Source organism: Leptodactylus fuscus, chromosome 1 (assembly GCF_031893055.1).
Source record: "Leptodactylus fuscus isolate aLepFus1 chromosome 1, aLepFus1.hap2, whole genome shotgun sequence".
In the NCBI taxonomy this organism is placed as follows: Eukaryota; Metazoa; Chordata; class Amphibia; order Anura; family Leptodactylidae; genus Leptodactylus; species Leptodactylus fuscus.
In genome coordinates this window covers 183,139,704-183,167,097 of record NC_134265.1, presented here as the reverse complement: position 1 = coordinate 183,167,097, position 27,394 = coordinate 183,139,704, and the positions used below count along the sequence as shown (strand labels likewise).

At 41.4% G+C, this 27,394-nt stretch overlaps 1 protein-coding gene across 3 annotated transcripts in view; it reads right to left on the bottom strand.

The window, feature by feature from the left end:
* Positions 1–18,740, bottom strand: part of ANP32B (acidic nuclear phosphoprotein 32 family member B) — a 40,296-nt gene extending 21,556 nt beyond the window's left edge. For all 3 annotated transcript variants that reach the window (XM_075280369.1, XM_075280367.1, XM_075280368.1), the window contains exon 1: positions 18,407–18,740. In XM_075280369.1, coding sequence (XP_075136470.1) covers positions 18,407–18,460 — 54 coding nt within the window. In that variant the 5' untranslated portion in view covers positions 18,461–18,740. The remainder of the gene's footprint in view (positions 1–18,406) is intronic.
* Positions 18,741–27,394: the final 8,654 nt, after the last annotated feature.

The following is a 27,394-nucleotide window of genomic DNA, read 5'->3' as shown; positions in this document are numbered from 1 at the left end:
TATGCCTGTGTTATATGTAATTGCTGCTCAATTCCTGGGAATTTTGTTCCTTTATAATTATGCTAATGAACTGCAAAGGGTTTTAGGTGCATTAACGTTGCACTTTGAGCTTCTGTTTGTGCTGTAGAATAGACACCCTTAAAGCCCTTCTCAAGGTGTTTGACAAGTGCATTACTGAATGTACTGTGCATGCCCACTGACGTCATCCTCCACCAGAGCTTCAGAGCAAGGCACCACTCTACAGCCTTCTGGGTGGAGAATGAAGTCTGCAGGCATTTGTAGTACATTTAGTTTGGCACTTTGAAAAAGGTTTTAGGGAGAGTTTACTCTACAGCATATACAGAAGTCCACAGTTATTAGCATAATTATTAGACGGAATAACAGTCAAATATAACAGAGGCATATTTGGAAATTGTGCCTGAAGCCCTACAAGGTGTTGTGAGTAGATTAATGTTGATTATTTTCATTCTGATGGACTCGCTTTAAGCCCTACAGTAGAAAAATACCAGACTTGACTACTATGCCATGAATGAAATAAAGTGAAATATATTCTAATGGTGTAATATTACTATTCACACCATTAACAAGTGTTGTTGTGTTAAAGAGAACGTTTCCCCAGCTCTACCGATTCAAGATCTTAGCATCTGTTAATCTGCCACTTCACTAATTTCAGCACAGTTGGAATTTTCTCTCTATCCTCCAGTGTTCATGGACAACAAGCACAGGTAGCTTTGATGCCTGATGTGCTATGTAAGCTCTATAATGTCAGAAAGGCAATGTCAGGCAGGGGGCGTGATTCAGAGCTACAATCAGAGGCAGCCAGTGTCACAGCTCAGAATCACACCCCTTACCTGCTCCTGCCTGACACCGCCCTCCTGTCAGTACAGAGACTATGGGAAGAATATGCAAATCTGCCTTCCATGGTGTAATTAGGATGTCAGTGCCTCAAGAATGCACACCAATAGAGGACGCTGACTGAGAATGTGCAAGTCTATCTTCCATGATGTAATTAGGAAGACAGAGTCTCAGTCAAACAAACCTATAGAGGGCACTCCCTTTAACATCATGCCGACCTTCTCAGAGGCCTTTGTCTGCAATGATGTTGGGATTTAACCAGATACAGTCTCTCAGCCAAGGACAGCTGTTTCGATGTATTTGCATCTCGTCAGCTTGGCGCAGAGAGGACTGACCTGGTAGAGGTGAGAGGCTTAGACAAGGCTGAGGGGATATCGTCACTCCATAAGGAGAGAACCACCATTAAGGTGTGTGGAGTCTCAGTCAGCACCCTCTATTGGTGTACATACTTGAGGCACTGGCATCCTAATTACACCATGGAAGTCAGATTTGCATATTCTTCCCAAGTTCCTTTGCACAGTGAAGCGCTCATGGCTTAATAAGACTCCACACACCTTAATGGTGGTTCTCTCCTTATGGAGTGACGATATCCCCTCAGTACATCAGACATCAAAACTAACAGCATTGATTACTTGGGAATAGTGGAGGCTAGAGGAAAAAAAAACCAAAAAAAACAAACAATCTGTGGAGCGGCAACTATAAATTGATGTAGACAGATGGATTTGTTGGAGGTGGTAACAGGTCCTCTTTAACTTAGATTTATTAAATTATATTTATATTATAGGATACACCAATTGGCACAAATAGACCCCAATAAATCCGTCTAGTGTGAGCTGTATGTTGACGTATATCCAAGCCAAGACACCACAAAGTATCTAACACAGATGAAATAAGCTTAGACCTTAATTTGCCTTCATACATTCTTTAGGTAAAATCCATTCATAAATTTAAGCAGAATAATCCTGAAGTCTTTGAAGTATATATGTGCTTTTAATAAATCAACGACCATAAGCCCAACCACAGGTAATAGCCGTGTCCATTCATGTACTTGCATTCCATCAATATATGAACTACATTAATTTGCAGTTTTCTAATGCAAAACACTGTTCTGAACAAGACTATTTTATCTGTAGAACAAAAAAGAGAAACTTGTGGTACAATATTTATTTGGTGAAGCACATGACAAATAAGCTAAAAAATATGATAAGTAAATAAGAGAAGCTTTAGAAATTTTAGTAGTTTCCCTTTCTACGTGCTGTATCTGTACTTTACATCCCTATTGGAGCAATAAAGTCGAGACTAGCTACCATATATTGCACATGGTAAATACAGAAGAGTCTGCTCCATAACTGTGCCGGTCTCGTACTCAGACAGCCCAAAGGACATGCAGAACATATATGAAATAGTACTGTAATTTACTGATGTGAGTAAAGTGTTTTTTTGCTGTGATTGAAAGCACCTATTTAGCCCCAGAATCAGAGTAAGCCAGTCTTTCTTCTATTATATCCTGCACTTCCTGCTCACTAATCCCTCTCTTCTCTCCATAAACATATATAATCTGAGTAATGTGACATACAGTCTGTCTACAGATGGATATAGCAGTGAAAGTCATTTCAGCAGGAGTTGGAGCAGAGAAATGGCTTGATAAGAGCAGAAACTGGGATTTTCCTCTGATAAGACATATTACTAGCCCAAATCTCCAATGCCAAAAAAACATTCCAGCATTATTTTTACTTTGATTATATCAGGGCTGTAGAAATGAAAGATAACTATTTCCTCTATTAGTTCATCTAATAACTGCCTTCTAAGTTACTCTTCTATAATCAATTTAGTAATAGACAGATTTCCCATCAATCTGTTTGGGATAAAGTGGTAATAAATAGGCCAGATTTGCACCAGTTGACTTACTCAGACCAGGTAACTATCTAGAAAATCATTGACAAAGTCTAGCACAAAGCTAGAAAGCATTGTAGCTTCAAGAAAAGGTCAAAAGAAACATGGACTGGAGGGGGCACAGATTAGTCATGACTGGGCTGAATCTCATAAAGCAGAATCGAGGCTGGAAAAAAACATTTACTGCTTTTGAGCATATTGGCTAGGATGAGTCCAGTTCTGAAACCTTATTACAGAGATACCTCAGGCCTGAGAATGAGCCTATTTCACAACGATGAGAAGGAAACCAGAATAAGCAAGTACCAAACAAAACTCCTGTAGGCTAAAGTGCCATGTAGTGAGCCACAGCAAAAGCACAAGAAAGAAAACAAACAAAAAAAACAACAAAAAGACCCCCCCCCCCCACACACACACACACAGAAACGCATCACTGTTCTTTTCACAGAAAGTCTGCAAAGTTTTCTTCTACGGACTTTCTGCCTCTATTACACTTACACAGAAATTGCCAGCATTTTGGTTTTTCTGCTGTGATTTACAGAAAACTAGGGTGATTTGGAAAAAGGCAGCATGTCCGCTGCAGAGTTATTTTCTGCAATGTGTGGATGGGATTAAGAAAGAGAAAAGCTTTGGAGGAAATGGCTCATCTATATCAGTTTTATGTAGGGGTCCTTAGCTTGATAGAACTGCAGTTTTCTAAATTCATTTAAATAGGCAAGAAGTTCTGCATTTAATTATACAAAATTAAAAATTATATAGTATGTTTTTTTAATAATTTTGTTCTGAAGCCTGAGTCAGGAACTTTTTTCGCTTGTAACTGCACAGCTCTGGATTACATATTTAGAAACACTGCAAGAAACATATATAATAATTTTCCATTTCAAGAGATTAAGTTGCAGTATTTCCCTAAACTATCAATTTGTCAAAGGAAATTGCTTTCCATTTGTCGGTGAAGCTACACGAAACTTGCAAAAACCGCTAATTTTGCTTAGAATTGCATGGTTAACCAACCAACGCTGCAAGAGAAATGTAGCATTACATGGTGGCTACTTAAAAGAATGGCCACCCATATAATAAATGCATGAGTGGGGTGTCTTGGCAAACTCAAGTCAAGTTCACCAAACGTGGATAGGATTTTCACAAATTCCCCTCCAACATATTGGAAACAAAACATTGTGGATTTTAGGGCATGTTGCAGATTTTATAAATCATATTATATTGTAGAAATAATGTGGATATTAACCACACATTTACAGTCAAGTCAGAATTCACCCACAGAGTTGCCTGCGAGATAACAACAGGCATTAATTATATATCCTCAAGCATTACAACAAATGCATTGACAAGTGTCTCAGAGCTGAGGGGAGCCAATTCCCTACGTTCTATGAAAGGGGCATTGACTGAAAGTAAGAAAGCCCTTCTCTTACTAACATTGTACACCTTTGCTTTTACTATGCAAGGAATGTGTTATACAAACACATGTTACTGTTTAAGGGAAACATGGCTTATTAAAGGGTGTACACAATTCTGCTCTGCAGGTCAAAAAGAAAGTAAAGCCATTATGTGCAAAAAACAGGCATTAAATACTGTACATGATGCAGCTAAATGATATACACAACACAACCAAGCTTCAATGCTGTAAGTCCAAAAGTATCATGGAACGTATTAGCCAATGATGGTTTCTTGCATACCATATTCAAGATAAAATTAATCTTATACCTTAGCACACAATCTAAAAACATGTGCAAAAGCATGTTATGTATGTCACTTCTGTAGATTTGGAGAAAACCAACTTCAAAAATTTATGCAAATGAGGCAGTGGTCCATCAGCTGCTTTGAGCACTCATATTGCTCTTCAGCCCCTTGCCTGCACCACCCTCCTCCCACTGCTATGACATCACCCATGCTATTTGAGCAGTACTCCTGGAGATGAAGGCCTATCCTCAGTGCACCAAGTGCCTCATTATCATGAGATATCATAGTTGATTTTCTCGAAACCTATAGGTATGTTTATCACTGTAATGTAGTCTGTAAAGGAGGTGGTAGACTCCATTTAATGAAGGCATTCCCTGTGCAGTCACTCTCTTAGAAAATACTAGTTCATCATTTCTTACCACCAAGATTCAAAGATTTAGAAGCTGAATTCAGCGCACTATCGGCTTTCCCATTCTGTGCCCCCGGTGAAGAGTTATTGGTGCCGGTACCATAGCTCTTCAATGTCAGAAGGGCGTTTCTGACAGTCAGTCAGGAACACCCTTCCTCAAAGTAGCGTCTATTGCGCTGTACTGTGAGAGGGGGTGTTGCTTACCACCCAGCCATGACGCTGAACAGTGAGGAATCATCAGAAGGGGAGTTCCTCACTGCTCTCACAGTACAGTGCTATAGGCGCTACTGTGAGGAGCAGTGTTCCTGACTGACTGTCAGAAACGCCCTACTGACACTGAAGAGCTACGGTACCGGTACCGATAGCTCTTCACCCGGGGCACAGAATGGGAAAGCAGAGAATGGGAAATCAGCTTTCTAGCGGTGTATTACACCACATGTGCCGCAGGTGATGAAAGGTCCTCTTTAAAATCTAGCATAAACATCATGCACACAACTGTATTGCTGACTCTTAGTACAACACTCAGTTTTTTGCTTTCAAAGAAAATACGGCATGTTGCATACTGTTTTACAAAAGTACAATTCTAGGAGAGAATAGGGAAATGCTTCCTGGGGGCACTGTAGGCAGTTACAATGAATTGTGTTACAGATTTATAGGGACTTCAGAGTGTCACCATGCAGGGTTTATGTGCACAGCATTATTCTGCATCTAAACCCTGAACTAGTGAAGAGCTAAGTCTAACTCACCTGCTGCAGTCATCTCTAACAATACACTAGACAAATATCTCTACGCATCCCTTTTATTGTTTTGAGGTTGTATAAATGGGGTTATAAGGATTAAAATTTGTACTATTAAGCTGGAGCATACATTTGAAGTGGTTTTTGCTGTGAAACATGTTTCTCCGTTTCCATGACAGAGGCTACTGAATGGCAGCTAGCCAATAATATGCCTTTCAAAAAGCAGTTAGCCAGCCACTCATGACCTATAAAAAAAAACAATGCTTTATTTCTACTGAGGTTACAAACAAGGAACACTAGGAAGTGTTGCCTTCCATGAGGCCTTAACCCCTTAGCGACCCTTGACGTAACTGTACGTCATGGGTCGCATGGGGATGTATGGAGCGAGCTCACACGCTGAGCTCGCTCCATACACGGCAGATGCCGGCTGTATCATACAGCCAGGACCTGCCAATAACAGCAGCGGTCGGTGCCCGAGCCGATCGCTGCTGTTAACCCTTTACACACTGCGGTCAAACGTGACCACAGTGTGTAAACGGCGCCGGCGGCATGGGCGCCGCCATGTTTCCCCGATCGCCGCCCTCCTGAACGTCACATGAGGGCGGTGATCGGTTGCTATGACAGCCGGAAGCCTATTGAAGGCTTCCAGGCTTGTCTCTGCACTAGATCTATTAGACGATGCCAGAGGCATCGTCTAATAGAAGTGCTGGGATTCTGCTATTCACTGCAGTACTGTAGTATTGCAGTGAATAGTATGAGCGATCAGACCCCCTAGGTTTCAAGGTACCTAAGGGGTCTGATCATAAATGTAACAGAAGAAAAAAAAAGTTTTTAAAAGTATTAAAAAAAATAAAAAAAATATAAAAGTTCAAATCACCCCCCTTTCCCTAGATTAGCTATAAAAGTAATTAAAGAACATTAAACATAAACATATTAGGTATCCCCGCGCTCCAAAATGCCCGAACTATTAGAATATTAAAACATTTATCCCGTACTGCGAACGGCGTAGCGGCAAAAAAAATAAAAACAGCCAAAAAGCGTTTTTTTCAACACTTTGCCTCCTATAAAAAATTGAATAAAAAGTGATCAAACCATCAGATCTTTCCCCAAATGGTATCAATAGAAACGTCATCTTGTCCCGCATAAAAAGACACCACAACCAGCTCCATACATGGAAATATGAAAAAGTTACAGGTGTTAGAACATGATTAAATTAAACCCATAAGAAAATGGCGCAAATGCATTTTTTCTCCAATTGCACCTCATTCTGAATTTTTTCCCAGCTTCCCAGTACATTGCACAGCATATTGAATGGTGCCATTACAAAGTACAATTTGTCCCGCAAACAATAAGCCATCATGTGACTCTGTGAACTGAAAAATGAAAAAGTTATGGCTCTTGAAATGTGAGGAGGGAAAAACGAAAATGCGAAACCAAAACATGGCCTGGTCCTTAAGGGGTTAAAGGGGTATTCCCATCTACATAATTATTTTTTAATTTGTAGATGATTAAAAGTTAAACATTTTTTCAAATGTAAGTAATTAAAAATTCTGCAGAGTTTTAAAGATTTTCTCTAACTTTCTTAGTGGTGACAGTCTGTTATCTTGATCGGTTGCCATGGATATGACCACCAATGCAGAAACTTTCTAAGGTCAGAATCTCAGCCATGATTTCCTTATTGTGGCCGAGATATCTTCTGATACATGTAGTGTCCCTGCCTGATAACCCAGCTACAATAAGGACATCATGGCTGGGTTCCTGACAAGTCACAGACCATAGAAAGTTCCTGCATTAGTGGTCATATCCATGGCAATTGATCAAGATAAAATACTGTCACCACTAAGAAAGTTAGAGAAAATCTTTAAAACGCTGCAGAATTTGTAATAACTTATATTTGCAAAAATGTTTAACTTTTAATTATCTACAAATATAGATATGATTATGTACATGGGAATACCCCTTTAACCACTTAACGCAAAAAGCCCAAGAAAAAGTGGCACTATCGCTTAAATTCAACTGCTAATACACACTATGCAGTTGTATGTGGCTTATGGGTACGGTCATGAATGTCTTCCAGTGTGGTGCTCTACATCCCAAATGAAAACAAATGAAATGTTCGAAAAAAGAGAAAAAAAAAAAGGAACGGGGGCACTCACCCACTTGAAGAGTTTTCTTAAAAACATTATCCTTTATTAAACAGTGAAGATAAAACAAATCGGGAGGGGGGAATGACATGCAGGGCATGGACAACAGCCGTTTTGCACCGGCACACGCGCTTTCTCAAGCCAAGGCTGAGGCTCCATGTTGCTCAAAGTCAGCTTTTTTTCTTGGGTTATTTGAACCAAAGCCAAGAATGGCTACAAAAGCAATGTGAAATATAGGAAGTTCTTATACTTCTAGCTTCTGCTCAATCCACCCCTGGCTTTGGCTCAAAAACGCAACAAAAAGAGCTGCATTTCCGCAACATGGGCTTCAGCCTAGAGGGGTTCTCCAGGCACAAAATGAGTTTTTGAAAAAGGGCTGTTAGTTCTATTAATAACAGACCTTTCACCCCCAAATACCTTGAGCAGTGTTTTGAGTGATTTCTGGGTTCTCTGGGAGCTCTTGGCATGCTCTGCATAAATTTACATCTGCATCTTCTTGTGCTGTGCCTTTAATACAAATCCTATGAATTCTTGGGCTGCATTCACTCTCCTTCCCCATTTCCCTAGCTAACCTGCCAACTACAACCCCAGCAGCCATCTTTAGACTAAGGGTCCGTTCACACGGAGTAAACGCGTGCTCATTTTGGCAAAATACAAGTGTAAAGAATACACATGTAAAAATAAAACTCCCATTGACTTCAATGACATTTTTTACACGTGAAAAAATGCACGAACGTTGCGTTTTTTACACGTGTAAAAAATGTCATTGAAGTTAATGGGAGTCTTATTTTTACATGTGTATTCTTTACACTTGTATTTTGCCAAAATGAGCATGCGTTTACTCTGTGTGAATGGACCCTTAGTTCTCACTCAATAATCTTCTCCGTTGACTGTAATATTGTAACCACTTGCATAGTCATTACAGTCACAACAAGAAAGCTTCAGGACAGGACAACAACTCCTTCTGGATGCTTATTTGGCATTTGGTACACAGACACATCATATAAGAAAAAAAATAAAAATAAAAAAAAAATTATATATATATATATATATATACATATATATACATACACAAACACACACACCTAAACATTAGGAAAACTAGCTACCTCTCAATATATGTTTAGTCTCCGATCATAGCAGTTTCAGTTCGGACATATTTAGTCAAAATGAAGCTGCCAGGTGAACCTCAGCATCAGCAATGTTATACGGGATGCAGGGGCTCCCTGGTGGGCTGAATTGTAGTATTGACACACTTCCCACAAGGCCTCCATACTCCAACCAGACCATTGTCAGATAGCATACAGAACCAATCTTTCACAACTATTTCACACATTTTAACAACATTGCAATTTAAAAAACACTTTTCTCCCAATAGACATTACTTTACACTCAATTTTTTCATTTTCACAAGGAATTAAAGGAGAAAATGCAACCCACAATTTGATAAACATCAGCTGCACGTTAATTTCTGGAAAATAATTCAACACAAGGAGAGGTAAAAACGCTCACTACCAAACTACCCACCTGGATAAATTCCTTGAAGGGTACAGTTTCCTAAATGGGGGCATGCGTCAGGGGATTCCACTTTATTAGCATTTCAAGGACTCTGCAAAAGTGGCATGGTGACCAAAAACCTTCTAGATTTGAGCTCCAAAATCAAAATATACAGTTTCCCTTCCTATAATTGGGGGAAAGGGGGGGGGGGGTCACTTCTGGTGTCTTCCTTCATACTCTCAGTTTATACATTCCCTTTCTGCTGCTGTCAGTTTTGTAATAAAGATTTTTTGTGTTTTTTTTGTTGCTTTGTACAAGTTTTGTTTCGGGTAGGCGTGGGGGGCGGTGCCAATCAGGTACTGGTTTGCAACATTTTAGAAATTTTCTCTATCCATTTTTAATGGTGACAGTCTTGATCATTGGTCAATAGACATGACCATGAATGCAGGAACTTTCAGAAACTTGTCAGAAACTCAGTCTTTATTATGGCTGGACTATGTCTTCTCCACATGTATGTATTGTCCCTGCTTAATCCATTTATGCCTATTGTTTTCTCCCCACATAACGCTTTTAATTAGGAGTCTCTGGTCCAGAAATTAGAGTTTGGAGTAGAACATTCACAGAGTTTCTCAAAACTGACACATATCTGTTACAAAAAAAAAAAAAAAATGTGCCCATCATCCCATTGACTTTTATAGGTCTGAGCTTGGTCAGTTACAAAAATGGATAGAACTCAGCTGAGAAACTTGTTTGTGTGAGTGAGCCCTTAAAGTGAATCTGTCAGCTTTCTTATACAATCATATCTGAGGGAAGCGAAGGACAGATGAAACACTATGTTCGGGTACAGTTTCTATGGTTTCATTCACCATTTTCAAGTAAAAACTTGAATATCGCAAGGGCAGAAAAAGCCTGTTAATTCTCCTTTACGCGGCCATAAACTGCAATTGAGAGTTCTCGATGTATACAAACTTGTAGCAGAAAGTGTATTAGGGTGTATTCACACTGAGTAAACGCTAGCTTATTTTGTAGAGTAAAATTACACTTGTAAATTTTGCTATCCCATTGACTTCAATGACATTTTACAGGCGTATTTTTACAGGCGTATTTTTTACAGGCGTATTTTTTACAGGCGTATTTTTTACACTTGTAAAAAAATATCATTGAAGTCAATGGGATAGCAAAATTTACAAGTGTAATTTTACTCTACAAAATAAGCTAGCGTTTACTCAGTGTGAATGCACCCTTACTCTGTTTTGGCATTGACAGACCACAAAAATGCAGTATATTTCAAGTTAAATGTAAAGGGGATGTGTCAAGCCATTCATACTAACTTATCTGTGGAATGTATGTGGTGGCAGAGGAGCCACTCAGAAGATCTTCTATATAAAACTTTGCATACAGTTAGAACTCAATTCAGAACAAACGTTGACAGCTGTGGTCTGATTAAATACGGAGTCTTCCCACAAGAGGGCATAAAAGTGCTTTGCCCACTGTCCTTGAAAAAAAAAAAAAAAAAAACATCTCCCGGAGGTTAATTATGGGTAGTGTGCCTCTTCGTGACAGATCACGAATTGCTGGATATGCCTCTATAACACACTCAAACACATTTTGCCGAGCTTTCAGAGTTTAAGAGGTTTGCATCATCGGAAAGAAAACAAAATTCTTGTTTTGATGAATATCTAAACGCCCTTTAAATTGTTCTAGCATAGCTTTTAAGAGTGGTTAGGAGCGGTGTATATGTGAGGGCATGCACACAGTCAAAAGGCTCTGGATCGCTTAGAAAGACCACCAGTAGACAGGAACAAGGTGTTATACATTCTGCGTAGAAAAAAAGCAGAAAGAAAAAAATGCACATACAGGGCACTCACGATAATGATGTGATTGTGGCGCAAAGTCTCATCTAAGGCTGCTGATGCATGGATACAAATACTCATCAGTTGGAATAAGTTCAAACAGGAAAAAACTTGGACTGTACAAAAAAGTTTTTTCCTGTTTGAAGCTATACACTCTGCACTGAAAAACCACAAAGGGCAAAAGTAAAATGCAAGTTAGGCCGGGACCCCACATTGCGAATAGCAGCGTTTTATATTACTTGCAAAGTGAATGGGATTCTGGCTAATTCTATCTGGCTGACTTTATTGCAGAAAAAAATCCATAGTGGAAATGCTGCAATTTCATAAACTCTCGTGTTTTTTTAAAACACCAGCATGTACATGATACCTACATAAATGCTGGCGTTTTCCATATAGGTATAATGGGCAGAAAATCCATAGATGAAAACTCTGCCAACTTTCTGTCAAAAATGCTGAAGAAAAAAATGTGAAGCATTTCCTCCGCAGTCTTTTCTGCAGCGATTTTTATGACTTTAGGCAACTTAAGGTTTTTACAAACTGAAAATATGTTGTGAAAAAATATCTGCACTGTATGATGCAGACATGCAGATTTTGCTGGAGTTTTACTGTAATAAGGCAGCAGCCAAATATTAAAGTGGTGTAAGGTTTTGGTTTGTGTGTGTCAGGCTGTATTACCGTATACTTGAGTATAAGCCGGATTTTTCAGCACACTTTTTGTGCTGAAAAAGCCCCCCTCGGCTTATACTCGAGTCAGTCTATGACCAGTCGCAATATTAATGTATAGAATCTCCCATAAAATAGTGGGGGAAAAAAATAAGCTTTAAAAAAAATAAAAGTTCTAAATCCCTCCTTTCCCTAGACTATATGCAAAAGTAGAAAATGACTGTGAAACACAAACACATTAGGTATCCCTGTGCCTGAAAGTGCCCAGTCTACTGAATATAGGGGATCTGCAGTGCTCTTGTTCCGTCGGGAAGGGATTAATAGGAGCACTGCAGATACCCTATATTCAGCCAGGCTGAATTCCAAGTGGGAAAAAACAAACAAAAAAAAAAAAAAACAGTCCTCAAGCTCAGGGAAGGGGCAAACAGACAACCAAAACACCCCCTCCCCTTTCCCAGCACCCAAAAATTCCGGCCATTTTAATTTTTGAAATTTTCCAGTAGCTGCTGCATTTCCCCCCTTGGCTTATACTCGAGTCAATAAGTTATCCCAGTTTTTTGTGGTAAAAATTAGGGGCCTCGGCTTATACTTGAGTATATACGGGGTAACTCCTTTCCGTCACAGCCATTTTTCAATCTTTCATTCACAGAGTCTTTTGAGGGCTTAATTTTTTCCTGGACAAACTTGTACTTCATAGTGGTAACATTTAATGTTGCGTACAATGTACTGGAAAACAAAATTCAGAATGGGATGAAATTAGAGAAAAACTGCATTTGCACAACCTTCTCCCATCTTCATTTTTACAGCATTTACTACGCAGCCAAAATGACGTTACCAGTATTCTGTGGGTCAGTATGATTAAGATAAATACCAAATTTAGGGAGCCTTCACACGGAGTTCACGCTAACATAAACTCGTTCACAATGAGCGGTGTTAAAACAGATCCCATTGATTTCTATGGGTGCCGGCATATGCGCGTATCACATTGAAAGCTATAGGTTAAAAAAAAAAAAAAAGCCTCCCATTGATTTCAATGGGTAGCGCGCGCAAGCCGGCACCCATAGAAATCAATGGGATCTGTTTTAACGCCGCTCATCCTGAACGAGTTTACATTCAGAATGAGCGGAGCATAAACTCCGTGTGAAGGCTCCCTTACAGTGTTTTTTTGTTTGTTTGTTTTAGTTTAAATCCTTAAAAAAAAATAAAAAAATAATAATAATCCAAAATGTCTTGGGAGTCATACCATTCTGACATCTGAGATATTTATTTATTGTTTTTTTTGCATAAGGCACTTTTTTTTTGCAGTGTCATAAGTAAATTTTTATTTATGTAATTTATGGAAATGTCCATTCTTTTGATCTACAGGTGAGGAGCAGCCTGCAACAGAACTTGTACAATGACTCCAACAGGCTCCTGGAAGTCACAGCAATGGAACACCATCCCCCATGCATCACCAAGATAATGGCGCCTTGGACATAATTGACTGAGGCTCTAGGGGTTTAATGCCCATGATTAGTGTGGGCACTGATTGCAGGAACTACATAACCCAGCGACGACTGCTCAGCTCCTGCCACCTCCTTGCTCCACTAATGATGGAAAAATTTGAATTTTTCTTCAGCCCCCACCATTCCTGAGCAATCAGTGCTGTTAGGGTAAATTCACACGGGGTTTTTTTGGTCCGGAACCTGAGGTGCAGGCCACTGCACCAGCATCAAGTAGCGCACTCCACTCCGGATTAGGCCTAAATGAATGGGCCTAATCAGGAGGGAGTGTCTTCAGGCAGATGTTGCGAGGTGAATTCGCCTGAAAGAATGAGCATGTCGCTTCTTTTTTCCGGGAGCCAGAACAAACGTCTCCTGGAAAAAAGAACTGACCAGCTCCCATGGATTTCAATGGGAACTGTCTTTTTGGTCAGGATTTTGAGGCAGATACAGCCTCAAAATTCTGACCAAAAAAGCCTGTGTGAACTTACACTTAGGGTAAGTTCACACGGCGATTTGTGGTCCGGAACCTAAGGCGGAGGCCGCCTCAGGTTCTGGACCAAAAGCCAGGTTGCCGCAACTGAAAGCCCTTTGAGCTGCACCGGCATCCAGCTGCGCACTCCACTCCGGATCAGGCCCAATGAATGGGCCTAGGCTGGAGGAGGGAGTGTCTTCAGGCGAATCGCGAGGCGACTCGGCCTGAAGAATGAGCATCTCGCTTCTTTTTTCCGGCTTCCGGAAAAAACTCCTGAGCGGCTCCTATTGATTTCAATAGGAGCCTTCTTTTTGGTCAGGATTTTGAGGTGGATACCAAAAAAACTACGTATGAACTTACCCATAGTTTCAGAACTCAATATAGCAATTAGATTTACTGTCAGGTGGGCGGTCCTAGATTGGATCAGACAGTCTCATACCACCCACCTAACTGTAGAGAGCCTAATTAACAGATGTGTTTAAACTAAACAATGAACAGACTATCTCTTACTGTACAGAATGCTCAAAACTGGTCAAGGAGGCCTTACAATGATAAAGCATAACAGATTTACATGATTCAAACCTTCCCTCAAGTCATATGAAAGTAAATGTATAACTAGGGAGGGTTCACACTACTTTTATTAATTGTTATTAAAGTCAGTTGCTTTTATCTGTTCAGTATAACCTTCACGAGTCTTCTGGTGCATGGGGATAGTTTATCAGAAAATTGCATACATGCGTGCGGTTTCAGCATATGCTTATATGATGATATAGTACAATTTGCACACCAAACTACCATGAAAACACAGTAAAATAATATTCTAAAGATTACTAGCATGGGCAGCTTTAGACCGAATTCTGTCTTTGGGAAAAAGAACAATTGATTTTGATGAACGGGGCGTGGCTTGTTACCATCAGGGTAATTCACATATTGAGACACAGCTAAAGCTACATTCATTTGACAGTGATTAATGGCCATGTGACATCCATTTTTTTTTTTTAAATCAGATGTTACACAGCAGCATTATTTTCATTGTCAGTGAATGGGGGCTATTCTCATGACCATTATTTTGACAGTTTGTTCTCACAGACCGTCAAAATATAGGTCATGTCCTATTTTGGCTGTTTTCACGGATCCCTCCATAAACTGTAATATATGGAGGATCAATGAAAAATGGTCCCCCTCAAGTGCTAGCTGGTCATGAAAAATGAACCCTTTGCACAGCCATTTTGCATCTCCATTGTCTGAATGTGGCCTAAGAGCCACAAAAATCGAAAAAAAAACAAAAAAAAAAAACAAAAAACTTTGCAAACATTTTTTTCCCTTAAAGTTGCCATATTCTGACACCCATAACTTTTTATCTTTCTGTGTATGGGGATGTATAAGGAGCCTTTTTTTGCAGGGTGAGACATAATTTTTAGTTATACCATTATGAGGAATTTATATTGCTTTGGTCACTTTTTGCTCAAATTTTTATCAGAGATGAAACAGTTAAAAATGGTGGTTCCCCACTTTTGATTTTTTTCCCCTGCTGCGATGTTAACGGTCAATGAAAAATATTTTTATCACTTAGTAGAGCGTGCGTTTTTGGACGCATATCTAATGTTTATGTGTTTTATAATAATTCTTTAGTTTTATGTGTATTCTAGGGATGGGGGGGTGATTTGAACTTTGTATTTTTTTTAAAAAAAATGTATTATTATTTTACCATTTTATTAGATTGAGCCTTGAACCTATGGGAGATTATGACAATAACAGACATTAACAAAGATAGTGTGAACCCATCCTTACATTGATATAGTTTTTTGGGAAAAGCTTTCGTAGAACTTGCCAAAGATTCATTAAAATCTCCGCTCTTTCTATGTTGAGAAGTCAAGGAGGTGGTACAGAACTACAATAACCTGGTCTGTGAAGGCAACTGGATGCAGGATTGGGTTGTCGAACCCCACCTAGCAGGTACTGATGACCTGTCCTTTGGATAGTTTATCAGTATTAAAAAAACAAAACAAGAAAACTGCTTGTTTAAAAATGACTCACTATGACGATCTACAAACATGCTCAAATCCATTGGGGCAGATGTATTAAAACTGGTATTTTGTATACCAGTCCTAATAAAATCCCTGACAGGCAGAGGCCACAGCTCATTTATGAAGAGTCTCCGGGCTCTTCATCAACCAGGGACACTCCTGTGTGGCAGAATGGGGATTTATGCCAGTTAGAAATCGGTGTGACTTATAATGAATAGGTCAGGACAAGATGCCCCCCCCCCCCCCCCCCCCTTATTTGAGTGAAACACAGAACAGGAGTTTTGGAGCATGTTTAGTGCCAAAAAATGCTTTGCACCAGAAATGCCCCACAATATTATCCCTCTACGCCACAATAGTATAAGGATTGATAAAATATCTTCTTTGTGTCAGTTTTTAACTAAATCTGACAAGATATTTTATAACTTCAATGAGACATCCAGAAGCATTGCTAGTCCAGAAAAAGGAACTTCTTATTTTTCTTCCTTCTTGTGTCATTGTGACAGTTCCAATAGTGTGGAAAGCCACTTTGTAACCTGCAAGTGCTTCACTGAGGCTCATTGCAATGTCAATCGGGATAGTATAATTACACGGGGAGGGTTTTAACCTCTCCATGACATAGCATATAGTGATAGAATCCTAACTGACATTAATAGGAATGCTATACTTTCTATTATAACAATATCATGTAACAAATAAACATGGATTTTCTTTTTAATTTTATATCAGGCACCGTCTATGGGAATTTAGGACATTCTATTGGAAAGCAGGTAAACCACAGCAAGTCGTGTGACCTTGACCAATTCAATTCACCTATAAACAAAATGGTTAAGTGATGACAGTCCTCATTGTGCTATCAGCATTGGCAGGTTTGGTCAATCAATAATAAAATGTGAATTAGATCATGTATCCTTTATACAATAGCGATGGTAAGGGGTGACTGGCATCTACAATACTAGGTCACTGAGGGTGGTATACAGGAGAGCTCTCTATACACAGTGCACGTCTTTCAGTCAAACATATAAGAAAATACACATTGTACAAGTATTCAAGTATTGGGCTATGGGGGGTGTCTAAGTGACTGTTCAGCAAGAAGGGAGATTACACCTTTAAAACAAGGCAGATAGCAGACAAAGGCACCGAGGGGGGAGGGAAGGAGAAGCTGAGGAGGAAGACAGCCAAAATGCACTGGAAACGTCGAAGCAAATGACACCAATGCCCGAGCAGCGCCATGCCGGGGACACATACACACACACACACTGAACGGGGCAAAATGGAGGGTGGAAGGCGGGCACTGCAGCTGTCACCAGAGAAGGAGAGCGCCGACAGTACGACATACTCAACATGGAGAGCGTGAGCGAAGAGGAAGACGACAGGACAACATGGCGATGTCTCCTCCTCTGACATTGCCAGGCTGGGGGAATGCTGGAATACCCCGACATAACGCACAGCAAGCGCTGCGTCTCCCTGGGCGGGGATGTGTTCTGCACTTTAGTACGGATAATGGATTTATTTCTGTGTACTGTATATGTGTGTGTGAATAAGAGCCTCACATCCTCCTCCCCCTCTGCTCTGCTGCGCTTTCCCGCCCGACTAGCTGAGGAGGAAGAGGAGGAGGGGAACATGTCGCCCGGACTCGCTGACTAGATCTGTATTTTCTTCTTTTTCTCCATTGCATTTCCATATTACCGAGCTGGTAACTACTCACACATAGAAAACAGCCACGTACTCGGCTATTTGTGAGGAGATCTATAACTAGGGCTGCTGCAATGTAATGACACCACGGCCATTCAGTACTATGTGGTGCTGTAGTGTGGGCACTGCTACTGTATACTGGCCGCTGCATGCGAACATCAACAGGGCCGTGCCGGGGGCTACACAATGGGGGCGTCCGGTCGGGGAACTAGCTGCGGGTTATGTATAATGCCAGTACAAGCGGTGCCATATTACCTCACAGATAACAATGCTGCCCTCATTATACCGGAGTCACGTGATGGCATTTATCTATTTGTAGGGAACAGCAGCAGCAACTTTCCAGTCGACTTTCCGTCCGTCCAGCCCTGTGTGCGGGCACAATAGGCAGCCGGCGGTGTCTCCAGTGTGCAGGCTGCCCCGTCACACGACTATGGAGCTTCATTTTATTGCCATAGTCCAGCACAGCCTAAACCAGGGGCATGTCCTTCTAACTCTCCACTAAAGTGCTGCACTTCCTCCCATGCCAGGGTGGAACAAGCCTCCAACTCCTCACCATTACCAACACTCTTACAACCTGGCAGGGCGGTCAGGTAATGCGTGAATGCAAAACATGGCTACCGGTCTGGCAGCTAAAGAGAGTGTGAAAGAGTAGAAAAAAACAGGAACTTAAAAGTCTGAAAACCAATGAAACCATCCATCTAAATCTAATTTTCCATAACGCCATCCCTTCCTCCTCCTCCTTTCCCTACAGACAACAAACTCACTCTGAATGATCACCTTCCAGGCTATAGGGGCATCACATAGGCGCAAAGTTTAGCATTGTGGTGGGCAATGGCAATGAAGTGCCAGGTGACATAAAGTGGGCTAAAGTGCAGTGAGGAGCCCATGTGGTGGCCAGTGTGGCCAAGTCACCGTCTATATACCGTGTGAGCCATGACAAGGGATGCGCGATCACATCGCGGGGGGATTAATAGAAAGATGAGCTTACATCAGACGGCGTCCTGTTCCTGAGCTCCAGGTGAATTCTCTTTTTCATGTCCATCTTCTTGCTTTTCTCTTGAGTCGTTCGTCCCCCGCTCTCTGGTCTATGGCTGTATGATAGATCTGTCTCCCCCCGTCCTGGCTGCTTTTCTAGGTGATCCAGCCGAGAAATAAAAGTTTCAAAGGGAGGGGGTGGGAGGTTGCAGAGCAAAAGAGCAGCTCGAGGTGTCCTTAATGGAGGCAGAGAATCTGAGCGCTCTCTGTATAGGAAACGTGTGGAAGCTGCTGAGACCAAACGCCAAGTTACTCACAAGAGCGAGGAGGAGAAACCATGGAGGGAAAAAAAAGGCACTGAAATAAAAAAAAAAAAAAAAAAAAAAGACATTGACGCTGCTGCCTCTTGTGGTCACAGGGCGGTATTGCAATCTGAGCAAGCAAACGCTGCAGCAAACAGCAGAAAGCGACACCAGGAAAAAAAAAACACGCTTGCATAAGAAAGCTACAGACGCGGCTTATTTTATGGAGCGATTACATCGCGCTTTTTCGCTCTTCTGGGTTTATCACCTGCTCTTTAGAGCTACACAGTGATATTACTATGGTTACATGTATCAGCATTGAGGTCAATGGCAGCTACAAGGAGTGGTCCGGGGAGTCTGGGTTACACTTCTCTCCATTTCAAGTTTTCGTGCTATTTCTCCGACATGCCCATGCCTCTGATGACATTGTTGATGCCCCCTTCATGGCTCTGCCTAAGGAGCAGTAAGCAGGCAGGATGTCGGGCATGCTCGTGTTGTCTGCTAGGTGACTAGCTGCCAGTGCTAAAGTACAATGCTGTGTGATCACAACCAGGATTTCTTCTATTCAGGGCTTCACCAATGATATCAGTGCCAGGCACTTGCAATTTTAGCCCTGTTGAAGTGCTCCATACATGAGCTGCTTTACAAATATTCATATTGCACTTTCAGCATTTCTGTAATATAATGAGGTGTATTTTCAGTGAAAAAAACGTAGCTATATAGGTCATGAAAACTGTCACATATGGCTGGTGTCATCCTTTTTTTTCAGAACGGTTAAGGGAGGCTACTTTTATTTTGTTGCTTTGAAGTCCATTGTTCTCATGTGTTAGGGTATCCATCTACATTGATACTAATGTTTAGATAAAAACAAGGCTGCTTCCTTAACAAGGGAAAAAAAGGACACATGTTGCACTTTATTCTCTGTAAATAAAAAAAATGGAAACTTTATTGTGGCTGGTCTACCTTGTTGTGCATACGCTGCTTTTGTGTTATTGCTTGGCCACAGTTAGGAAATCATGGCTAGGTTCTTGTAATTGCCAGGCCATATATAGTTCCTACATTCATGGTTATTGATAACCTATCAAAACAAAAACTGTCGGGTCTATTCACACGAAGTAAACATGCGCTCATTTTGGCAGAATACATGTGTAAAAATAAGACCCATTGACTTCAATGACATTTTTTACATGTGTAAAAAAACGCATCAAATAACGTGTTTTCTGGTGCATTTTTTACACGTGTAAAAAATGTCATTGAAGTCGATGGGAGTCTTATTTTTACACGTGTTTTCTGCCAAAATGAGCACTCATTTACTCCTTGTGAATGGACCCTAAGATGATTAGAGACTAGAGATGAGCGAACACCGTTCGATCGAATATATATTCGATCGAATATCAGGCCGTTCGAGGTATTCGATTCCCATCGAATACCACGAGGCAAACGCAGTAAAAATTTGTATACCCTGCCACCTTCCCTGGTGCGTTTTTTTGCACCAATAACTGCGCAGGGGAGGTGGGACAGGAACTACGACAACGGAGACAGTTAAAAAAAAATGGAAAAAGGAATTGGCGGCAGAAATCAGATGACCTCTACTTTATACAAATGGTGAGTTTAACATTCAATTAATTTGAGAATGTGAACTATGTGACTGTGAGACAGGGACAGATGTACAGGCAGGGTTAGCTAGGGATTACCTTTATTTAAGGGGAAATGTTACTCACCCAGCTCTTTGGGGCTCTATCTGGTCGGGATCCCTGTCAGATTGCGATATGCACGAGCTGACTTTTTCCCATAGGAATGCATTGACCAGCGTTGACTGGCCAGTGTACTGCATTCGGCCAATCAACGCTGGTTCTGCTGGAGGAGGCGGAGTCTAAGATCTGTCCACAGCAGTTTCCATTGTGGTCCAATCTCAGATGTAGCAGTGCTGACAGAGCACTGCTACACGGAGAAGCGGCAGAGCTCAGCACACGCAGAGCTGAGTGTGCAGCATGGTTCAGCGCACACTCAGCACTGCTACATCAGATGCAGCAGAGCTGAGTGTGCAGCAGTAAAATGTTCGATATTCGTTTCGAGTAGCCCCTCAATATTCGACTACTCGAATCGAATATCGAACCCCATTATAGTCTATGGGGGGAAAATGCTCATTTCAGGGGTAGGCAACGTTTGATCAAATTATACTTACCAAGTCCACGAGTGAGGGTCGGGCTGGATCCTCCGAGAAGTCTTCTCCGTGCATCTTCCCCATGGCATCTTCCGGCTCTGAATTCACTCTGCCAGGCATCGGGCCTGGGCAGAGCCGACTGCGCATGCCCGCACTACAGAGTGAATTCAGAGCCGGAAGACGCCGCGGGGAAGCTGCACGAAGAAGACTTCTAAAGGTAGGAGAAGAACCAGCGTTGATTGGCCGACTGTATAGCATTCGGCCAATCAATGCTGGTTCTGCATCGAACTTTTACATTCGAATAGCGAGTGGTACTCGATCGAGTACGAGTATTTCGAATACCGTAGTATTCGATCGAATACCTACTCGATCGAATACTACTCGCTCATCTCTAATCGTTTTTAAAATCCAATCTCTGAATGATCGGAAATCGGATTTTAAAAACGATCCTGAAATTTCAAGATCGGCTCAACCAGTGTAGCAGTGTCCGATGCAGCAGAGCTGAGTATGTAGCAGGTTGAGCCTGCTGCACACTCAGCTCTGCTACATCGGACACTGCTACACCAGCCAGCACTCGGACTGCTACATCGGAGCGCACGGCCCGATGTAGCAGTGTCCGATGCAGCAGATCTGAGTGTGTAGCAGGTTCAGCTGAACCTGCTGCACACTCAGCTCTGCTGCATCAGACACTGCTACATCGGCCAGCACTGCTACATCGGGCTGTGCACTCAGCTCGTCTACTCCGGAGATGCAGCCAAGCAGAGCGCACGCCCAGCACTACTACATCAGAGATGAAGCAGAGCTGAGCGCACGGCCCGATGTAGCAGTGCTGGCCGATGCAGCAGAGCTGAGTGTGCAGCAGGATTCAGCGCACACTCAGCTCTACTTCATCTCCGGTGTAGCAGTGCCAGTACTGCTACATCTCGGCATAGGAATGCATTGACCAGCGTTGATTGGCCGAATGCCGTACTCTGTATGGCATTCGGCCAATCAACGCTGGTCAATGCATTCCTATGGTAAAAAGTCAGCTCGCGCATATCGTAAGCTGACAGGGATCCCAACATAATACAGTGACTTGGGCATGTTAGATACCCCCATACATGCTTCCCCTGCTGTCCCAGTTGCATTCCAGGGTGTTGGCATCATTTCCTGGGGTGTTATAGTGGACTTGGTGACTCTCCTGAGTCGAATGGTGGGATCCCCTGAAACAAAGCATTTTTCCCCATAGACTATAATGGGGTTCGATATTCGTTCGAATATTGAGTGGCTATTCGAAACGAATATCGAACATTTTACTGTTCTCTCATCTCTTAGAAACAATCTTTAAATTTCATAAAAATTTTAATTATGTTTGAAAAAATGTTTAACTTTCAATTGTCTACAAATTTAAATATGGTTGTGCTCATGGAACAAATCCATTTGGCTAAGGCCCCACACAGTGGACCACAGCTAAAAAGGGCAACAGAAAAACTATAGTAGAAATGCATCGTGGTTTTACCTGCAGCACTTTTTACAGGAAGCCTGCTGGCGTTTCCCTGGGTATAATTGACCTGCTATAATTTCCAAAAATGTGCTAGAATCCGATTCACTTTGCAGTGACTGTAAAATGCTGCGTTTTTTGCTGCGACGTTCAGGCCACATTGCAAAAAAGCTGTGCTTTTTGAGGCAGATTTTACTGATGTTTTTGGGTCAAAGTCAAAAGTGTATTTAGCAGAAGGAAGAAGTATAACGCCTTGCTTTATATTTCTTATAATTTGTGAAGCCATGCTTGGCTTTTGCTTAAAAAAAAAAGACAGCAAAACCTACAACAGAAAATGTTGCTTTTCCATATGTGGCCTTAGCCTATGGTCCCATGTACACAACTGAGTGTGCCATCAGAGGAAGTGGGGACATTTTTCCATTTTTTTCATTGAAATCACTCAGATAACATTCGAAGTGACATCTGAGTGTCTTTTGTGATGCAATCACTTCCATGGGGGCCTCCAATCAATTCTGTTACAATGACAGGGAGCAGGATATAAGACCAGCTCTATAATCATTGGACCGGAATAGAGCATCAGACTTCCCCACTGGTGAGCCTTGGCCTTCACACTCTGTTGTGTGCATTAGGGCTAAGGGTATAACTTTTAAGAATTTCTTAGCACTTGCTGTCAATACAGTCCACCCTTGTGATAAATGGCCCAGAGTTATGGGGTTTTTTCACTGCCTTCTCAGATACATTTCCCTTTTGCCCTGTTAATTTACTCGACCTGATTAGCAAGATGCCAGAGATAGTGTCCAATTGTCCAAGCCTAATTCCTCCCTGGAGGTAGCTTGGCTCATCCCTTTGTCTCAACCTGGGCACAGCATTGTCATGATTGTGCTAACTTTGTTATTCTTAGCAGGGGGTGTCTGGGATCAGTGGACTGAGAACTTTGCTATCACCTTTTAGCAGACAACCTGACTCCACAGGACATCTGCAAAGAGTTATGACCGTATATAGTCATACTGGTACAAGGTGAGGAGCAGAGCTGCCCACCTTGCTGACCTCATCGTGGGAGGGGGAGATATATTGTCACACATGACAAGACCCCAGGGTCTTGTTGTTCTTCCTGGACTTCTGGGATGTGTCACGAAGTGCTGTGGAAGCTAATCCCTTGGACTAAGGTCTCTATTGCCTATGGAGATACCATGCACCCTGGACTGTTCTGCTAATGGTGAGTCAATCCCTTACCACCTAAGGATTACTTATGAACTCTACTTATGGATTCTAAAGAACTGTGCCCTGGATTTCATGAAGTGAACTCCAGAGACCCAACTGGGTATTATAATTCTGTTTCTATTCTTTTATTCTTTGTATCTTACTGCACTGTAACATACCTTTCTGTAACCATATAAGCTTGTATCCGCTAGCATATATCTCTATGTATGTTGGTTGTCTAGTATCGACCCTCTTGGGTTAATAAATATAAAACTTTAGAAGGCTTGTGTCATATTATCCTATAAGACCCGGTCCCTCTCTCAGGTTGAGAGCAGACGGTAAAGTTAAGAAGGGAATCTCAGTTTTGCCCGTGGCAAGTCCAGGTAGGCCAGAGGCTGGATCAAAGTGGCTTTGGCGAGGCGAGATCACTCACAACCCTTGTATTTATTTATTTTTTTGACAAAGTGGGAACAAAGATTCACGTGAATTTGTAGTTGTCACGTATGGGCTGACTTAGCATTTGACATGGGTGTGGCTGTCAGGTCAATTCACTACTCACTCAATCCAACATTCACCCTTCTCTCAGGCTGCAAATTGAGCATAAATCACACCCCCACACAGTCTACACCTCCCCCAAATACACCCTGCACCACCACTGATAGCAGCATAGTGGAAACTTTGCTCACATACACACTTCAAAAAGGTAATAGGTTCATAGAGCATACACAAAGTAACCTTAAAGTTAAAAATTGAAAGGGGTTGTCGAGGCAAAAATGGACTACCTTTTTAACTTTTAAATCAGCCAGAGGCATTGAAAAATCTTACTTGTCGGAGTGCACCGTGGTGGATAATTAGTATATCAATAAAAGCAGTCTAACTCAAAAACGTCTGGGAGGATTACTAATTAAAAGGTATGCCTAGAAGAGCCTTTCTACAGGATATGCAAATATATGCTTAGTTAAAAATCACTAGAGTCAATGATAGAATCCATTTAACCCCTTAACGACCGACCCATAGTAAAATTACGTCGGCACTGACAGGTCCTTCCTGATTGTCCTATAGTAAAATTACGTTGGGCGGTTAGGATAGGTTTTAACCCTATCAGTGCCAAAACTCACCGGGTTTTCAGCTAACTATCTTAGCTGACAACCTGGTGAACATCCGTGGGCCGGCCATTACCCGACCCCAGTCCGGCGATTGTCACTATTCATTGAATAGTGACGGCCGCCATCTTGAAAGGCCTTGCGGCCTAAATCTGTAGTTTTTAGGCCACATCTCTGATCAATGTCAAATTTTTTCAAAACCTTATGGAGTCTAGTTTATAAAATGGTGTCATTTAGGGGGGTTTTCAATTGCTTTGATAACTCAAATCTTGCTTGAATGTGCAATGGGCCTGAAACATTTTGAAGCAAAAACTGTGTCTTGAAATCCAGTTGGTGCTCCCTTCTTTTTGGGCCCTACTGTGCATCCGTATATAGGATTAAGGCCACAAAGTGGACATTTTTTAACACGGGAGAAATGGAGTCATCTATTTTGTTTTTTTTTTTCAATTTTCATGTGTTATGTGCAAAAAAACTGCCTATAAAATGACACTTTTGTGTAAAAAATATGAAAAATTTTTGTTTGACGCAAAGTTTTTCAAAACCTATTGGGTGTAAAATCCTCAATATACCCCTCAATGAATACCTTAAGGGGTCTAGTTTATAAAATGGTGTCATTTATGGGGATTTTCAATTGCTTTGGCAACTCAAATCTTGTTCGAATGTGCAATGGGCCTAAAATATCTGCACGCAAAATTTGTGTTTTGCAATCCAGTCAGCACTCCCTACCTCTTGGGCCCTACTGTATGTGCGTACATAGGACTAAGGCCACAAAGTGTAAATTTTTTAACGCGGAATAAGTGGGGTGATATATTTTGGGGTGTGTTTCTTCTTTTTGATGTGTTGTGTGCAAAACAACTGGCTTTAAAATGACACATATTTGAAGAAAATGAAAATTTCTAATAATTCTTGCAAAACAATATTTGTTTGATCAAAATACTCACTATACCCCTCAAAGAATACCTGAAGGGGTCTAGTTTTCCAAATTGGGTCTATTCCTGTCTTCAAACAGCTTGGTACAAGAAAAAAATCACATATTCAAAATTTGCTTATAAACTTGTAAATTGTCTAAATTACTCAAATATGCTAAAATCATTCAAATATGCTTGAAACACAAAAGGAACATTTGGAAGTATATACAGTGGGGCAAAAAAGTATTTAGTCAGTCACCAATAGTGCAAGTTCCACCACTTAAAAAGATGAGAGGCGTCTGTAATTTACATCATAGGTAGACCTCAACTATGAGAGACAAAATGAGAAAACAAATCCAGAAAATCACATTGTCTGATTTTGTAAGAATTTATTTGCAAATTATGGTGGAAAATAAGTATTTGGTCACCTACAAACAATCAAGATTTCTGGCTCTCACAGACCTGTAACTTCTTCTTTAAGAGTCTCCTCTTTCCTCCACTCATTACCTGTAGTAATGGCACCTGTTTAAACTTGTTATCAGTATAAAAAGACACCTGTGCACACCCTCAAACAGTCAGACTCCAAACTCCACTATGGTGAAGACCAAAGAGCTGTCAAAGGACACCAGAAACAAAATTGTAGCCCTGCACCAGGCTGGGAAGACTGAATCTGCAATAGGCAACCAGCTTGGATTGAAGAAATCAACCGTGGGAGCAATAATTAGAAAATGGAAGACATACAAGACCACTGATAATCTCCCTCGATCTGGGGCTCCACGCAAAATCTCACCCCGTGGGGTCAAAATGATCACAAGAACGGTGAGCAAAAATCCCAGAACCACGCGGGGGGACCTAGTGAATGAACTGCAGAGAGCTGGGACCAATGTTACAAAGCCTACCATCAGTAACACACTACGCCGCCAGGGACTCAGATCCTGCAGTGCCAGACGTGTCCCACTGCTTAAGCCAGTACATGTCCGGGCCCGTCTGAAGTTTGCTAGAGAGCATTTGGATGATCCAGAAGAGTATTGGGAGAATGTCCTATGGTCTGATGAAACCAAACTGGAACTGTTTGGTAGAAACACAACTTTTCGTGTTTGGAGGAAAAAGAATACTGAGTTGCATCCATCAAATACCATACCTACTGTAAAGCATGGGGGTGGAAACATCATGCTTTGGGGCTGTTTCTCTGCAAAGGGGCCAGGACGACTGATCCGGGTACATGAAAGAATGAATGGGGCCATGTATCGTGAGATTTTGAGTGCAAACCTCCTTCCATCAGCAAGGGCATTGAAGATGAAACGTGGCTGGGTCTTTCAACATGACAATGATCCAAAGCACACCGCCAGGGAAACGAAGGAGTGGCTTTGTAAGAAGCATTTCAAGGTCCTGGAGTGGCCTAGCCAGTCTCCAGATCTCAACCTTATAGAAAACCTTTGGAGGGAGTTGAAAGTCCGTGTTGCCAAGCGACAGCCCCAAAACATCACTGCTCTAGAGGAGATCTGCATGGAGGAATGGGCCAACATACCAACAACAGTGTGTGCCAACCTTGTGAAGACTTACAGAAAACGTTTGACCTCTGTCATTGCCAACAAAGGATATATAACAAAGTATTGAGATGAAATTTTGTTACTGACCAAATACTTATTTTCCACCATAATTTGCAAATAAATTCTTACAAAATCAGACAATGTGATTTTCTGGATTTGTTTTCTCATTTTGTCTCTCATAGTTGAGGTCTACCTATGATGTAAATTACAGACGGAACTTGCACTATTGGTGACTGACTAAATACTTTTTTGCCCCACTGTAACTACTAACTTTTTTGCCTTGTCTTATTGTGC